An 18,309-nucleotide genomic window follows, 5' to 3' on the forward strand; every position below is an offset into this window, starting at 1 on the left:
TCTTAATATTTGGACATCAATAAGGGTATGACGCTAATATTAGATATGCTCTAGCCGATAATTTAAAACATTTCTAATATATTTGAATTGTGAATATATATATACCGATAATATTCTTTGCCATTACCAGCGTAACTAAATTAATCAAATGAAAACAAGTCAAGTCCGGATGAAAAAATACGATGAAAGTATTAGGATGAATTTCAACGGAGATAATAAATATAATCGTGCAATAAAGGCCACCAGGCTGACAGCAGTGTTCGCTTAGTGGCTTCAGCGTCCGATTCACGGCTGTGTACCAATGTACTTTCTTTGTACATTTAACATTCGCTCGAACGGTAAAGGAAAACATCGTAAGGAAACCGGCCTGCCTTAGAACTAAAAAGTCGACCGCGGAGGGTGTCAGGCACAGGAGGTGATCACATAACTTGCCTATTCACAAATTATCATGAAACAGATACAGAAATCTGAAATACGGAGCTAAAAAGGTTGTAGCGTCCTGTATTTATTTTAATTGTGTAACAAAACGCCACAAAAGCCGTCTTCGAGCAGAAAAACTGCTCATAATCTCACCTTACGTGACGTTATCGAAATAAGATGACCTGCAATTTATAAATAATTATCTTAGTTTAATTCTTTATGGCATTATGTATCAGATTCTAATAGAATGTAGTGCTTTTGAACGGATACAAAATGTGTCTCACTATACGTGATATCGGCACTTTCCCGAAATGGCTCAGAGAATCGCATGACTTACGACAAAATTAAAATTAAAAAATAGAGGTTAGAACTTTGAAACGATCGTGATGGTATGCAGTATGAGGAATGTGTGTCAGTCGGCGCATGACCTTGTGGGTTGCTGCATTCCTATACATCTCACTACTAGTTACGCAGTGACTTACCGACGCTGATAGAAAGAGATAATTTGTTAGATTAAAATTGCTGTATAAATCGATAACTGCTGTAATATCGAGACCGTCTAGATTTCATAGCCTTTGAATTGAAAAATACTTCCTGGGTTTTCAATTATCCTCATCATTAGTCTCTCGAGCCGTTCTGAGTTATAGCTGACTTATAGGGCATCTCTTCTGGAGGTGACCATGTACAGTCGAGCGGCGAGGGTCATCTTTCAAGGATTACCTCGCGGGTCTATTCACATGTCCCTCACGTTGATGAATTATCGCAATTATGCGACAACTCCGATCGATGGCGGCATTCAATGTAAATTCGTGCGAAGTTCATTAAATTTGTGGGGTCGTCGACCGGTTGCCGCAGAAAAGTTCGTCGCCACAAAAGTAAAAAAAGAGCTGATACAGGTGCGCAAGAGTTAGCATTGTTCGCTGTTCCCCTCGGAGCCTTTGGAACGAGTTATCGCACGTCAAAGGCCACTGCCGAGTGCCGGCTCCAGTAGCGATCGAGTCGTGGCCGCGTGTGGTTGTGCATTTGTGTAGTTTTTGTGCGGTGTCAGTGTGGTCGTGACAAAACGTGGGACGACGGCGAAGGGATTCCGGTATCGGTATGTGATTAGTGATTACGCACCACGCGAACGGAACATTGAGCTTTGCCGTTTGCGTCTTCACATGGTTATTGCCAATCTTAGAATAGTAAAATTATATTTATATCACCATAATCATATATTAACGATACCGCTTCACTTATTAAGTAGAGTAAGATTTCATTTACATTTCCTAAAAAATAAAGCTATTTGATATTGTTTGTTTATCTTAAACCAAGATTTAATTAGTATCAGTGAACGCGTTGGTCCCACCGAATGCCTTATGTTGTATCAATCATCACACTTCTTCTATAAAAATAATCATGGAATATTAAATTGGTTGCAAAAGAGTCGAGAGAGTTTTAACATCGGTTGAGCACCTATAGTTGTATTTATAGGTACGAATTTATCCTTCGCTCGTACGGTTAAGGTAAACATACCAAGAGAACCGGCACATAGGCTTGCTTATTAAAAAATATTATCAAAGACACGGTAGTAATTCGAGCTGCAGTGTCACTGGACTATTACTATTGAATAATAAAGATGAAACTTTGTTTCTTTAAAATTAATTTTACAATTAAGAAAAGCCTTTCGAATGTTAATCCCAGTGAAAGCAAAAAAGCAAGCAAAGGGTTTAATATATCAGCTTTACGTTTTAATAAAATTTAGTTTTTGTTATAAGGCTTAGTAATGGTGAACTCCTTTGAGCATAATTTCAAATCACCGAAGCTAAGTCACTGTGTGTTTGTGGTGTTTGGTTAACATTTAATAACTGAAGAACAATGTACATTGTGATGTGGGAGCTGTGCACTTTTGTTGTCTCATCTGCAGTAATGGCAGATACAGCCGTATTGTCTCAGTCCGCCACATCTGTGCCTTCATTATTCCCCCCGGTTGTTCATTGCTAATAGTAATTTCAACTAACTATTGAGTCGGTTGTATTGTATATTTAGGTAAAGAGGAAAAGGTGCTCAGTGTAGGACATTTAGTTGTAAAAAGCAATAGAACTTTTATGATACAAAAATAAAATTAAGTTTTTTTAATAAAAGACTTTTCTCCGGTGCAACCATAATATTGTCAGTGGCAACAGTCCAGAGTATTGCGTTAGTATATCTTAAATGAAGTGCATAAATATGATTAATGGAGATTCGCTTATGAAATTGGGCGTCAGCAGGCGGCTTAATATAACATTGTTGTGTGCGCCACACACATAATTATATATTATCAATATATTATGGAGTTAACCAGATGAGTAGCTCCAATTTTTGATATTTAATTTTACTAAATCTTTGTTTGTTTATATTGTTACAACATTTATATTACGTATTCTGAAATATGTTTTTATTTAAACCCATAACGCAAAACTATATTGAAAATTTATTTCATATTATTTGTCTCCGTTGTCATGTACTTGTGTACAAACAATGATAAAATATAAAATTTATGTAGATCGGAAGCTTTTAAAGTATATATAGAAGCCTAATAATTCATTCGTCACTTATCTTTTACATTTAAATCCTCTTTGCTCGATGTCTTAAAAGCTTTTTAACTGCGCAACTGAAACTTATAAGCAGTTGGTCAATTATTTGTTGTCGGTGTATACTACATTTACACATACTACAATATACATAATAATGTATTGTTTAAATATTCACACGAAACGCTTCGTTTTTACTTGTTAAGGATATCTATGCGATTGAGAAAGCTTAAGGAAATGACAGGAAAATTAAGGATTTTTTTATTAATTTTGCCGTTAGGTAAGCTTGTAAAATGATGATAATTTAGACGAATGATGAACACGGAATGAGTGCCTAATTGGGTGTGTAATGGGATGAGCGTGTCGCGTGCCGCCGTGTTCGTTTCCCAGAACTCAGTCTCAGTCAAACGAGTCTCTGATTTAGTTACATCTTAGTTTTTGTCGAGATCTTTCCAAAAATTCCCTGAAATTGGTGAGATACCGGTTTTGAAATACAATAGCCGAAGGGCAAGTTTTGCGTTAATTCTATTTCAGAATAAAACATATAAACACACGCGTCTTTAATAATATATAAATACTTTGTTTGGAAAGATTTGGTGCCGGTTAACGGAAATTGGGCAACAACGCAGTCTAATAGATTAATTTGAATATAAATAAGCGTGAAATCAATGTGGCGTGGTTTGGAGCGTAGAGAGCGGAAAGGAAGGCATCCATAATGACGCCCGCATCAAAGCGCAGTCAAAATAAATTTTATTGCCTGTAAATATCCGTTTTGTCGATACGCACAGGATATATATAGTTGCTTAGTAGTTTTATGAGCTTTTACAGGTTCAACAAACATGAGCGACTGCTTTTGAATAAACTGGTTGATTTTTAATTAAGTTAGAGACATATTGAAAGCCAAGCTAGAAGTGAAATCTATCTCGTTCATCATCAACAAGTTGTACATATCGGCAATTACTTACTAATATCAAAAACAAATAAAATAAAATATTCGAACTTACATAACTGTCACAAGGTCTATAATAAATAGCTGTGCTTTCTCTGTGAGAGATAGCCAGAAGTGGCAGAAACAAATGTGTGGTGATCGAAAATACTAAGAATTCAATTGTGTATGAGGATAGACAATAAAAATGTAATTTTATCTGGTCGTCCCGGGTCCCACGCCCTATTTCATTTACATTTTATCCTCCGATACCTCACGAGATATTCATATGTGGAATTGTTTTGTATATAAATATGTAGTTAAGTCGTATTTTCTCTTTATATTCTTCTTATAAAACGACTGTCCAAATAAGAAGCAAAGATGTTCCTACGTGTTGTGATAATATGACGGTGCTGAGTGAGCAAAAATAAACAAGATTTTTATGTCTACCTAATCTAAAGTTATCCTTATTGTATAGATGTAACCCGATAGACAATATCTCGGAAATCTGACACGTCAGGTTCTTTTAGGCAACAAGGGAACAATAAGATAGCAATGCGTATGCAAAACAAACTACGCGTTCATTGAAATTTTATATTAAAAACTCTCTTAGACTACTGAGTAGGAGACGAGAGGCGTAATTAGATAATTAAAGAGCTGGTGAGCAGTCGTCGTGACAGTATAATTTGCCGGATAATGACAGGATACTGACCGTAAATATTGATTTATTCAAAAGGCCCTGTACACAGCTGATCGTTAGCGATCACTATCTACAAGGCGTACATACTGTTAGTCGAGCAATATACTTCCGAGCTAGAAAGCTTGGAAGCCGCTAGCGTTATCAGTACTCCATCCGTACATACCCAAATAGTAGTAAACTTAATGAGTATATTACATTTTAATAATAATAAATATCTCTCATTTATTGAATGTGAGGGAATTAAAGTAAATAGAGGCGACGCGCCTATAAGCTTTGGCCGCTACCTTAAAGCCTGAAAAGTCCTTTAGGAGAACTTTCAACATTTCAGAATAAATGAATACGGTCTGAGTCTTAGGCACGTCTCTGTTTAATGGCGACATTGAATTAATGCTGTCACCCGTTACAATTTGTGGATTACTCGAGGCCTCTCAGGAGAATCTTACTATTAAGTCAGCATCGGGAATGCTTGAAAAGTTAAATGTCTTTGTCTATATTAAAATAAAAACAATTTTCTCGTATGTACTAACATCATTATTTTATCTTGAACGCAGCTGTAAAACAGAAATTACCAATCGGCGTATCCTATATAATCCTATCTGTGAATAAATGCTAAATCGATATTGATACTAAAATGAGCGCTCGTTGATCTCGAGCCGGCGAGACTCGAACCCACTACATTATGCACCGCAGATTGCGATACACTATTTAAAATATTTACTATACTGGTTTATTGCCTGAAAGTTTTAAAATTTCAATTCCTAAAGGCTGCGCTAAATCCTGATACAGTTAATATGTTCCCCTTTTCTGGAATAGCGGAAGACACGTTTTAAGCAATATGTAAATTTGTTAATTGTAGAAATTACATAATGATCTAGCTATACAGAAATATTAATTACACAAACACAATATATTAATTACACAAGCAAAATTAAAAAAAAGTTGATTTTAACTCTAGTTTTTGCAACCGGAAAAACCACGTTTTTTTCTGCATGTACTACGTGAATGTATTATGTGAATAGAGAGTAGCCATTTAATGTTTTGAAATGTGTATGGATGTGTTTCAGGCGGAGGAGCTGAACACGCTAGTGGGAGATGCGTTCCGCATGGCGTTCGCCTCGCAGCTACAACCCTCTGCTCCACTTTGGGTGAGCAAAAAGTTTTTACAATTATAAATTATGCCGATAGGTATAGTATATATAGATATATGATTCCTATACTATTATAAGAATAATATTGGTTACAATGACTCGCCACTACCTTAATGCAAAGCGCCTGAAACAATACTATCAACACAAGGATGATTGTAAACAACGGTAATCACTTTTTATGCCATTTTTCACTTTGATTTTACTAGGCCTATTTAAGCGGAATATTTATTATCTAACTTCCTTAAATCTTTGGAAACATGTAAGAAAAATGTATCTATATTGTATCTCAACATTAATTACAGCTCCTTAGTACAAAATAATGACATTAGATAAGATTAGATATTATAATTATAAAAACACTTACTCCGCAATTATTTCCCTTCACATGTGGCCTAGTGTGACCCTAGTGGCCTTCTACGTGGGTTTTATACCTGCCACAGTGGGTGAATCCCATATCTAACAGTTTTTGTGTCTAGAACAGATACACGACGTTTTCAATAATCAAATAAATCCTTTTAATGAGTTTGATTCAGTAGAAACATGTCGCAGGAATGAGGACCTGTTGTTATTTACTGAGTGAAAATTATTTGGAATAAGATATAGGTATATAAAACAAAAGCTATCGCTAAAATTGTTTTTGCGCTGAGATTAAGAAAAGGTAAAAAGCCGTGGAGGTGCGGAATTCAATAAAAATAGCTAATCCGCCCTTTATGGCCGGTTATATAGGCAGTTGGCACCCATTGGACCTCCGCATGAGAACACTATTGGGTTAGCATTCAATTGTCGGTGGTACAAACTTTTTTTTATACACTTTATATTATTTACTTCCTCAAATTACTCCACTTTATTGAGAACGTTAATTAAAGATTCGACATACTTTTGAATTCATTTCGGCCTAAATAATGACAAACACAACGAGCTATAAATTGGAGTGGCTTGTTCCTCTCGGGCCAACCACATTCGTTTGTCGGATGTGAACGAGATGCACGTTCCGAGATCCGTGGGATGGAAAGAGCGAGGTGACGTAGGGACATATTTAATTATTGTGGAATTTCTCTTTAGAAAGTACATATTTTAAATTGAATGGCCTGCACTCTTTGTTGCAAATTTTTTAATCAGTTGATAGAGGTCTACGACCTTGCGAAGGGCGGTGAGTATCGACATTCGATATTGTGTTGAAACCGTCACGGTGGAAGTAATTCTGATTGACAGCTGACTTTACATGTGTTTTGATGTTTTCGATAAACAGCTTATAATCGTTTTTTTTAAAAGTAGACCCACAACGGTAAATGTGAGATACATGTTAATTTGAAAAAAGCTCGCTCGGGGGCAGATCAGCTCATTATGTGACGAAAAGTTGTCGTTTAAATATTAAAGTGCTCAAACTTGGGCTCATAATTCGCGGTGAGGGACGAAACATTTCATATTTAAATAACTTTTTTGTACTTGTATGATTTTTTGACTCGCCTTGATATGCGCGTTTGCGTGTTGTTCCCACGGTATTGTAAGTTCATACTCCTATTTCACCGCGCATAACACAATGTACACTTATGAACGTCAATAAAAAATAAATATACATTAAATGCTTCTAATTTTACATTTACTGCCTGCCTGTTCTCAAATCAAGGGCGTAGAACGGAAGAGGAGAACTAGCAATAAACTCTCCGCCACTCTTTTAAATCGAGCTTTCGTGTTTCTCCGCAATAAAAAAGCTCACAGTTGTACCTTAAGCAATTAAGCGGAACTATTTTTATATAACATTATGTTGGCGTACCAGCTGCCTTCATAGTTTTTTTTTTATAACTATGTAACGCACAGTTTACTGTGTTAATATCTGATAAGAGTAATTGATAAATATCTAACACATACTACAATAATATCAATAAAATTATTTTGTATTGTTATGAAATGCCAATTAATTTCGACTCACGAGAAGTTATCATATATCATAGTCAAATCTAATGAAGCTTTTGTCAACAAAAGTATTTTTATAAATGTGTATGTTGTGAAAGCCCCATTAAGGTTCGAGTGATCGGGTCGGTGCAAAGTCAGGGGTTGTCGTGACAAGTGGCAGTAAGCACTGACGAACAAAAGAACTAAATGCGCTGCCGATAGGTTTTCACCCCAACATTTCATTTCTAGTAACAGCTTTCAAAGTAAATCTATTTGTTTTAACACAACAAATCGTTGCGATATCGATATATGATACGAGAGCTTTTAGCAACCGACTTCACTATCATTACGGTGAAACCTTTTTACAGGACGAATATTGCCTTTTTTTGCAAGTTCTAATTATTATTATTATTAGCTATATAGAGTAGTGACAGATAAAAATGAACGAGTGTTATACATAAATAAAATAACCACGAACAATTATTTTTTAAACGCTCTTTGTATTATCGGTAGGCATTATATTTAGTTTAAATTCCCAAGAACAGAGGACGTCGAAACCAAACACAAAATATAGCAGAGGCTGCGCACACAAAGGCTGTAATCACGCTCAGAAACGAATTGAAACTATTACAGCTGATAGCGATCGCACTGTGGCTGACGACCGACCGTAAGTCCCTCGGCCCACCCCCGCCTCGCAATATCTCTGGACCGTTTGTGATCCAATTCCTACTTTATCTATCGAGCCTCCGAGAGCTTTACTTTTATTCGCGTCGATTCTACAGATTTTAGCATCCGTCGCCAAAATACTTCAATTTTCAATTTGTTCAATTCTAATATTTCCGTTACACTATGGGTGGGTACAGCTAAATTGTAACGGAAACATTAGTATCTTAAACATTACTCTTTTGGATGGATAATAAATAGATATATTGTTGTATTCGGGCCTGGAAAAACAGCATTGTCTCTACCATCGCAATGGTAACTTTTTCCCATAATTTATGCGTCGGAGTCACGTCGCGTGACAAACTGACAATACGAAACATCCGCCCGATACTAATAATATTGTCTTTTACGATCCCGAAAATAACTTTAAAGTTATTTCATTACAGTAAATGCTGAATGTCGAAAAATACTTACGAGATTAATAGTAGAATAGATCGTATGGTGACACAAATGACTTCGCCGATGCATCTTTTACGCTCTCGGAACCATCTGTCGTATACCTTTATTTTCCTAAGCCCACCTAAAAGCCGAAGTTGGGGCAATCCCGAGACGCTAGCCCACACAATTCAGTGGCCTGACCGGCCGCTATCGGCAACTATAGCATTCTGCCGTACATAGTATAATATTATCTAATATATTATTAGAATAATGATTATATTGGATTAATAAAAACAATGTCCGACTTACAAGGATTGATTTTGCTATCATATTTTTGGAATGAATAAGTTCCATCCCTATTTCATAAATTGCCGTAGTTCCTAGTTATTATTTAGACTAGGTAAATCGAGTTGGTATATATTTTAATGAACGAATGCGAAATATCCGCAGAGCAAGGAGGTAAGCGGCGGTCCGCGCGCTCCCGACTCGCTGCCGGGCCTCGCGCACCACTACCCGCGCTGCCACAGCAGGTAATACACTTCACTGTCGAAGAGGCCTCGCGTGGGCAAACTGGTCAACGATCAACGTAGCGAGAGTACTGTTTGTTTGTGCAGATCTCCCGCACGATGCGGCGCGACGGGCGGCGAGAACGCGGAGGGGTCGGCGAGCGAGGGCAGCGAGGGCAGCGAGGCGAGCGAGGGCAGCCCCAGCTCCTCCGAAGACTGGGTCTCCCCCGGCGACCCGAGTCGCTATCGTCGCCTGGCCGAGCGACCGCCCCTGATGAAGCGACTGGCCCTCGGGCTCAGCGGGGCGCTGCTGCAGCCGTCCGACGACGACGCCACTCCTCTCGTCACCGACACTCCCACCACGTCAGTATAGACATCTACTTGTCCATCCTAATTGTGTTCGTCGACGATTCCGATCGAGCGTTTATTCATTATTCGCAGACGCGAGATGGTAAACTCTGATTAGAATCTTCTCTTCCAGGCCCACTAACGCGCCGCTGTGCCTGAACGGGGGCTACATCAACGAGGCCACCGAGGCGGCCCGTCGAGCCGCGTCCGGGAGGTGCCCGGAGTTTCGCAGAGGGGACGCTCTCTCCGACGGGTCAGGAGCCGTTCTCACTGTTTTTAAATAATTATTATATATTTAATATCATTCATTTAATTATCCAATCTTTCTCTCTTTCTCGGTTCTCGAAGTCTCATTTAAAGCAAAAAGCCTCTCAAACAAATAGGTCTCCTTCCTAAGACGCCTCATTAGCAACGTGTAAAATCACTTCATTCAGAAACTCTCCGTAATTTCGTATTTTAACTCTCAGGCCCCGCTCGGGGTACTCCAGCTCGCACGATCTCTCTCACGATACGGTGACCTTCCGCGTTTCGCGTTTCAGTCGCGGCGGAGGCAGCGCGGCCGCGTCTTCGTCCTCCGGAGAGTCGTCGGGCGGAGCGTCGCGCGAGTCCCGGGAGTCGCGGGGCTCCGGGAACAACAACTTCCGGCCCGTAGAACCGGAACTGAAGAATGCGCCGTGGTTCCAGCAGGGAATACCGAGAGAGGTTTACGGATAATGTTTACGTTTGTTGTCCTCCAGTGTCACAGTTTTAACTGAGGGTAAAAACAAAGTTCAATCACTGTACTCGGGCTGTATTCTCTTCTTCGGGTGAAAAGCGTGACGATGAGGACAGACGATTCAATGCTGGAAAAGGAAAAAGGTCTCTTTTAAAATATCCACAAAGGTGAAATTAAAAATGTCGGCAGATCGCGCTCGAGGTGCTGAGTGCGCAGGCGCCCGGGGCGTTCCTGGTACGCGCCAGCACGACGCAGGCCGAGTGCCTGGCGCTCTCGCTGCGGGTGCCGCGGGACTTCGCCGCGCACGGCATCGCGCACTATCTGATCCTGCGCACCCCCAAGGGCTACAAGATAAAGGGTTTCACGAAGGAGTTCGGCTCGCTGGCGGCGCTCGTCACCCACCACAGCGTGATGCCCGAGCTGCTGCCGGTGCCGCTGCGGCTGCCGCGCGCTCCGCCCCGGCCCCGCGCCGACCTCGAGCCTCTCGAGCGCCTCGCGCCTCCGCCCTCCCCGCACCCCGCGCCGCCCGCCCCGCCCGTCAGATGCGCCGACTTCCTGTAGGGGCAGGCGGACCCGCGGGCGCGTAATAGTATCTAAAGTGACAATCGTCGAGAAGGGGGCGGTCGGTGGTCGAGCGGAAGTAGCTAATTATTATTATTATTAAATTAGATCGTAAGGCCCGAATACTCTAGTTCGTTAACGTCGATCCAATAAGTGTAACTAGATTCTTAACTCTGTTCGAATCTTCTCCCGAGAGGAGAACCGAGACCCGAGAGCTCTTTTACGAAACGTGATCGCCAAGTGCATTAATCGTTGCCTGATGTTTATTATATATATATATATATGTTAGTTCTAAATGTAATGAAATTTTGGCAAATTCTATAAATATCAAAATGATGATAGGTTTTGTATTGATAATGTGATAATGGAATATTGAAAGTGTATATTGTGTAACATGTGTGTTTGTGAGTTAGGTGTTTGTGTCATCGCTTTGACATTTAGCTTTCTCACGGAGCGGTTCATTTGATGAACGTCGAACGAACGTTTAGTTAGGGAGGTCTAGTCTTAATTTTGTAACTATTTCATATAATATTGTTTTCTTGATTCGTTTCGACTAAATTCTGGTCCTCTTTGGTGCTTTTAAAGTCCAATTAACGAGCTCTAGGAGGAGTAGCTTCTCCTCTATTTGGCCAATTCGATTTCTGGCCTCAAAAGGTCATCACGATCAATGGAGTGGTGCGACTGTATCCTCCGACGAAATACAATGATCCGTTCCCTGGATCAGCCGAATTTGCGTATTGTTCGCGCTATTTTCCGTACTCTGTATTCCGAAAACAACATTGTATAAGCTGTACGTAGTTGACGGTCGTTAATTTATTCATACGTAAATAAAATTAGTACCAAATACGTTTATTAAGTCTTTTTTTATTTGCCATTCCTTGAATCCCTTTCAATTCCTTAATGTTAAAATTTATTCACGACGAGTAAACATTGAAGAATCCTCCTTTTGAGAGAGGATCTGATTTGAGAACTCTATCCTGGGATAACCCGTGGGATATTTCGGTTGGTATTACGCCGGCTATTATGAGGATTTGTTGTTAGATATAATTTGGGAAATTGTTGTGTCATAATAACTATTCTTTAGTTGTTCCGCCAAAGCGAATATGATTATAATTAGAAAAGCGCCCTCTATTGTAAACTTGTCTAACTACTTGGTCGAGACGATTCGTTGTAAAGCATTTAGAGAAGTTATTGTGCGTGTGAGAACGTGCCATCTATCGGATTTCTAAGGAATCAAATACTGCTAGATCTAACAAGTTTTCAAAAGATGCCATCGTATCGAAAAGATGTCATTATTAAAAAAAAAATATGTAGTTTACTTTATAACTGTTTGACAGTTATAACAATTGAAACTTTTATTGAAAATGTATACATTTGAGGTTGAAAAATAATTAATTGTGATAGTATCTAAAAGTCGGATTTATAACTTCATGTCTAATAAGTCTAAGTCTCGGAAATTTATTTGTTACGCGAGTTATGTTACCTAACGTTGGTTAAGTAAGCTTTTTTTTCTATATAATAGGAGGCAAACGGGCTCATCTGATGCTAAGTGATACCGCCGCCAGAAGACTCGCAAGTGCGTTGCCGGCCTTTTCAATAACGGGTACGCTCTTTTCTTGAAGGACCCTAAGTCGAATTGGTTCGGAAATACTTCAGTGGGCAGCTGGTTCGCGGTGCGCGGCAAAAACTGTATACTGAATAATTATATTTACCAAGATGTCTGGCCACGCGTGCTACTTGTGCTGACTGGTCGTACATAATTCGTGTATGCGGTGGATGTTTGTTATTTTTGACTATGTATTTGCGTGTTTTTCCCATGACAATGTCAGGGCGGGCTCCTATTTCACCATGCCTCCTGCTGATGTTATGTGGAACATGGTGTGATGGTTGCAGCTACTTACAAACGTCGTGTAATACAAAAAAACTTGACGATTAATAAGAGTGGCGGAGAGTTTATTGCCAGTTCTTCTCTTCCGTTCTACGTCCTTGATTTGAGAACTGGCAGTAAATGTAAAATTAGAAGCATTTAATGTACATTTATTTTTAATTGAGATTCATAAGTTTACATTGATACCTATATGAATAAATCATTTTTGACTTTGACTTGATTTTGACTTTGACTTGATTATAAGTTGTTACAAAAGAAAATTCTTTTTTTTAATGAAATTTTGTAATATTATTAAAATGTATACCTACATATTTATTAAAGTCACAGCAAAAAATAAAAAAATATTCAATTCGAAATGGCCACCAAGTGGCTTTTATATGGGCCTTTAATCTATTTGGCCACTAATCTATGGATTCAAAGTCTAAAATCATTTATTCATATAGTTAACACAATGTACGCTTATGAACGTCAAAAAAGAAATATATATTAAATGCTTCTAATTTCACAAACTTTTTTTTAAATATTTTCTACAGCTTTTTTATATTTTATATAATATATACCAGATAATACTTGCATACTCCAGCACGCTTCTGACATATGCACAATAAATACTTTTTATGCAATTAATGTTTTTAAATGACTGGCATGACCGCTTGACAAATGCCAGTTACTTATACGCTTTGCTTGTTATGTCATTAATATGTTCTGATAGGCCCATTTTTTCATCTAATAATATTCCAAGGTCTTTTACTAATTTTACTTATTTTATTGGGGTGTTATCGATTTTGTAAATGTATTGTATTTTTTTATTTGTACGCGAAAAAGTTATCTTATTACATTTGTTTATATTTATTGAAAGTTTATTTTGTTTGTAATATATTTGTAGCCTATTAAGATCTCGTTGAATTTGACCACAGTTATCTATGGATTTTATTCTTAAGAATTTTTTTTGTCAAATAATAAGATGTTTAGAAATGTGAAAATAGTATTTTAACTATAAATAAGGAAACGATGTTGTCAACATTAGCACTGCAGTGACCTGGCGGCCCCGATGGCTCTCTTTCCGTACAGACAAGGAAAAAACACTGCAGCTAATTATTTTCAAAACGATAAGGCTTTAGCCGAAGATATGAATATTCAAGAAGTTAAATAATAACAACTAAATAATACAACTTGTCGGTTCGTAATTTGCTTTAACACTGATAACAGCTGCTGTTGTTCCTTGTTAGTGCTTGTCTTTGAATGTTCAACGCATTAATCAAATAAAAGGTAAATATCATCTATTACATGATATCCGTAAACAGCCAAACACAGTTTCACTATTTTTCTCCTTATACTTTCTCCATGTTTTACAGATCTTATTGTGTTACACGAGACGTAACTATTATGAAGTCTGTATGTATAGGCAGTTTATAGTTAATCACATAATTATATTATCAGAAAGTAGTCGAGAAATCTTTGTTGCTCGATTTGGTACCATTTGTTTGGTGATCTGTCGGAGAAAGACGGGGAATCGTTAAAGGAGATTTGGTTGCACTGGCTTCTAGATTGGTCCTCCACGTCGTGAGCAACTTTGGGTCGTATCGCCAAAATAATATAATAAGTTACTAGCTCAAAACTCTGCTTGTGACGAACAGCATTTACAACTATTTTGTGTACTTTACTCCGAATTGGAATAATTTTATGATTCATGATTTAGTGATTATTATTCAACAATAATCGTGTCTATATACTACACATTTAAATTTAGGATAAAATCAAGAAAATAATGAGTTTAAATGTAACATAACATAACGGCTAGACACAAATGGCTTCCGCCAAGGCTGTGTACTGTGTACGGCAGTGTACTGGTAATGACGCGAGGCTGCTCTGTTATTGGGCCGACAGCGAGTTAATGTACCCTCTAATATGTTTAGAGCGGACTTTCAAAGGATCCACCAAATTATACATTTGAAACCGCTAGCTATTTAGTTTCCAAATGCCATGCAGCTTGCTTTTTAGACGAGTTGTGGGATGTAAATATAACGTAAATATCCAGAATGTAATGAAATAATGCTATGTGCTGTTAAGTTTTTAGGGTCACAGGAGGTATTATGTATAGTGCAGAGCGTTTCATACAGTCAATAAAAACAAAAATAATATTTAATCTGTGACTTAAATGAAAATTCCATCCCCATTGGTCCTTATCACATCTACTATTATAGATGTACCCGTGTGAAATAGCGAAGAGCGTGCAACGTGCCGATAATGGCTTTCCAATTCGTTAACCCACTTTACACTTTTCACGGTTCACACCGCGCTCAAGACGTTTGTTAATTTAAATTAATTCTCACGAACTCTTAAGTCGAGATTTAGGAGACAAAGCCTTTTGGTGCGGACGGATCCGAAGCTGATTGCTTTGTGGCTTTAGCGGCGCAGTTCGGGGTTTTCGCCTTTACCTCGTGCTAATCATTTCTGGATATGCTAAAGTTAAACTTCTAAATTTTCAATTTAAAAAAATACTAGCTGCCCCCGCGAACTTCGTTTCTCGTTAGTGTGGTTTTAGTTAGCCTTAATACCTTGACACTAAAGAATAATTTTAATAATTTGAATTTGATTTACACTTCGGTCTAAGTAACACGTGGTTGGCTATGCTAACACCAAAAATTAAAAAAAAAGGAGAAATAACTGAATTTCACGGTATTTCGTTTACTACAAAATAAATTTAATTTATACTTTAGCCTCAATAACACGTGGTAATCATGATATTGAATTGTAGCATATATGACACGTTTTTCGGTTTACCATAGCAGTGCCATCTATTGATTACTTACTCAATCCAGTCGAAAAGTATCGACATCTGTTAGAATCTTTTGGAGTTAACAGATAATTGTGACTGTCAATTAATTATAGACAAATAATTTGCAATAAATAAAATTGCGACTATAATTAAAGATCTAAGCTAACCTATCTCTTAAGTTGGACCAGACTACTCACGGTGTGCCAATTTAATTTAAAATCGATTAAGTAGTTTAGGAGTCCATCGCGGCCAAACATCGTGACAGGAGATTTATATATATTAAGATTTTTATCAGCAAGTGTTTTATACAAAATTTACAAAAATATGGAATAGAATGAAAGACTGGACAAAACATGTCGGGAATGTGATAAACTTTAGGTTGAAATGAAAGAGGATTTCAGACAAGAAATTTCATGAAATTAATTGAAATTCGGCACAAACTATGAGATCAGATAAACGTCGGGTCGTGAATTGAATTTTGTTGCGAAACTTTATTATAAGGTGAGAGTTTGAAGTTGATTCAAGAGTGGCCCTCATCGGACCGGATCTTAGGATTCCATTCATAACTGGGGTCTTATTGATCCCTTAATGTTTTGAAAATTTCAGGATTGTATATATATTTGCAGATAATAGAATTTGTATCAGTGAAGAGTGGGAAACTTAAAAGTTAAGTAAAAGTGAAGTAAAGCAAGGTTCCGTACAGTTCCATACAGTGTAGTACTGTGATGTGACGTGAGAACCGGCAAAGATAATAAAACTTACAGTATACCTCTTATATCCTTTGAATTTTTATATTTTTTGTTATTATGTCAGAAATCTTTTGTATTCTATTGTATAGTTGAATTGGCGAGTGATAAGTCCATTCATCGAATATCAGGGTCGTTGCTTGTCCTAGACAATGTTTACCGACAATGCGCTAAACAAAGTTCTTTCTTTGCGATCTTTATTGTGTTGTCAATTTTAAGGTTGCTTAACGCATGCATTAAAAACAGTAGGTGTATTATATTTTAATAGTTACCTTTATAGAATACAACAAGCTTAACAGCTTATTACCATATAATCGACCTGATAATGCGTCATTTAAAAGCTCCAAAAATTAATATTTTAAATAATTGAATTCAACGGTTAATTATCTAATCTAACCTATACTAGTATTGCTATTCTTAAAAAAAAAAGATTTAATGATTGAGCTAACTGAATCCGCAACCACTAAGCTGGCAATCAAATCCAAAAGCGGAAATCGCCAAACCACATCGAAATTTATTATTTTTGATAGAAGCTAACTGGCGCTAATCCAACAGATATGAAATAGATAATTTGGGCCGCAGCCGGCTCACGGTGCAGATTGCACCGAGGTGAGAGTTATTGCTGCACTTGCATCGCTCCTTCACCCCTCACCCCCGTTATATACTCCTCACACGTGCTTCGCATCACGAAAATATTTTAACTGCTGTATGTTTTACGATCTCCTGGAACGGGCATGACTTATAACTCGAACAATTCTCATTTAAATGGAGTCCGATACTGCATTCATACAAATTAATTTAAAGTAACGAGTAAAGTTACCAGTCCCTTTTTTATATTACAATTATACATGGTAATTTGTTACCACCATATTTATTTAGACCCTCTAAAAGGACAATAACTTATTTCATAATATACAGTTTCCATATCGAGTTTCATCAACACTTGTGTCTTTTACGGCGAAAATAAAATTCAAACATAATAAATAAACAATAACTTTTTTACATCGGCTGAAAGGCGTAAATAAATAATACTTTATGTGGTACATGAGCCGGTCGTAATATGCCTCATAAAGCTAGCCGGGATCTGCATCGGTTATCAAATTGTGAACAAGTTTACGACTGCGCCGGTCGCCGGGTGAAATAGTGATGGCAGGGCAAGGTCAACTCGTGTTGTGCCCTGAATTGTGTCTGATGATTTTATTAGAGTTACTAATATTTCGTTATGTAAATTTATTTAAAACGAATCAATGACATGACTTCGATATAATTATAACCATTAATATTACTATTTGAGATTATAGTCATAAGTCGTTTAGCTTAAAAATAAAATAATAATTCAGAATTACTTCAATTAAGATTGTTTTTGTGTAAGAGCAATAGTGACTTGGAATAAAATATATTTTCAATTTCTGTTGAAAAAAATGGTGTTAATTTGCTAAAACAAAAACGTTTCGTTACACCAAGTCGACGAGAAGGATTCTGGAAAGATTTTAAAATTTTACGTCCCGAAGACGCACTTTCTAAATCCTATGCGTTCAATATGGATAATATCATTGACCTGAGTCATCGCTTTTCGCGGACGAAACCAGCTTTAAGCGTTTCTTTTGTCATTTATCAAATACTGCACATCTACGATTTGATAAAAATCATCTATTTAATCAGGCGGTAACTTGTAAAGATAGGCTTGTACGAGTATATACACTGCTGACCGTCACTACACTTCAAGAAGACGATTATTTGCCATACCTATATACGTTAATACGTTATTATTTTACCTAAAAGTGAGTAAACAAACTATTATACGCACGATTGACCACTTTGAGGTCTTGCGTTGGTAAGCAGGTGCACCCTGGAATTCCGATTAATCTAAGAAAGCAAGTTATACTTGCTCATTTGGTCGCTGATTGTTATGAAACCGCGTTATAGTCATAAATATTCATGTTTTACTATAGAAGCTAATATAATACGAAAAAAATATAATTAATATAAAAATGATATACATAATTGTTATTTAAATTAATTGCCTT

General features: G+C 37.4%; 1 protein-coding gene across 3 annotated transcripts in view; it reads left to right on the forward strand.

Moving 5' to 3' along the window:
* The window catches only part of LOC123711253 (tensin-like), a 35,646-nt gene extending 23,925 nt beyond the window's left edge, over positions 1-11,721 (forward strand). For all 3 annotated transcript variants that reach the window (XM_045663750.1, XM_045663752.1, XM_045663751.1), the window contains 6 exons: positions 5,662-5,742; positions 9,190-9,269; positions 9,354-9,608; positions 9,727-9,846; positions 10,133-10,295; positions 10,498-11,721. In XM_045663750.1, the coding sequence (XP_045519706.1) occupies positions 5,662-5,742; positions 9,190-9,269; positions 9,354-9,608; positions 9,727-9,846; positions 10,133-10,295; positions 10,498-10,869 (1,071 nt within the window). In that variant the 3' untranslated portion in view covers positions 10,870-11,721. The remainder of the gene's footprint in view (positions 1-5,661; positions 5,743-9,189; positions 9,270-9,353; positions 9,609-9,726; positions 9,847-10,132; positions 10,296-10,497) is intronic.
* The last annotated feature ends 6,588 nt before the right edge of the window (positions 11,722-18,309 follow it).

The sequence above is a fragment of the Pieris brassicae genome, chromosome 6, assembly GCF_905147105.1.
Source record: "Pieris brassicae chromosome 6, ilPieBrab1.1, whole genome shotgun sequence".
Classification (NCBI taxonomy): domain Eukaryota; kingdom Metazoa; phylum Arthropoda; class Insecta; order Lepidoptera; family Pieridae; genus Pieris; species Pieris brassicae.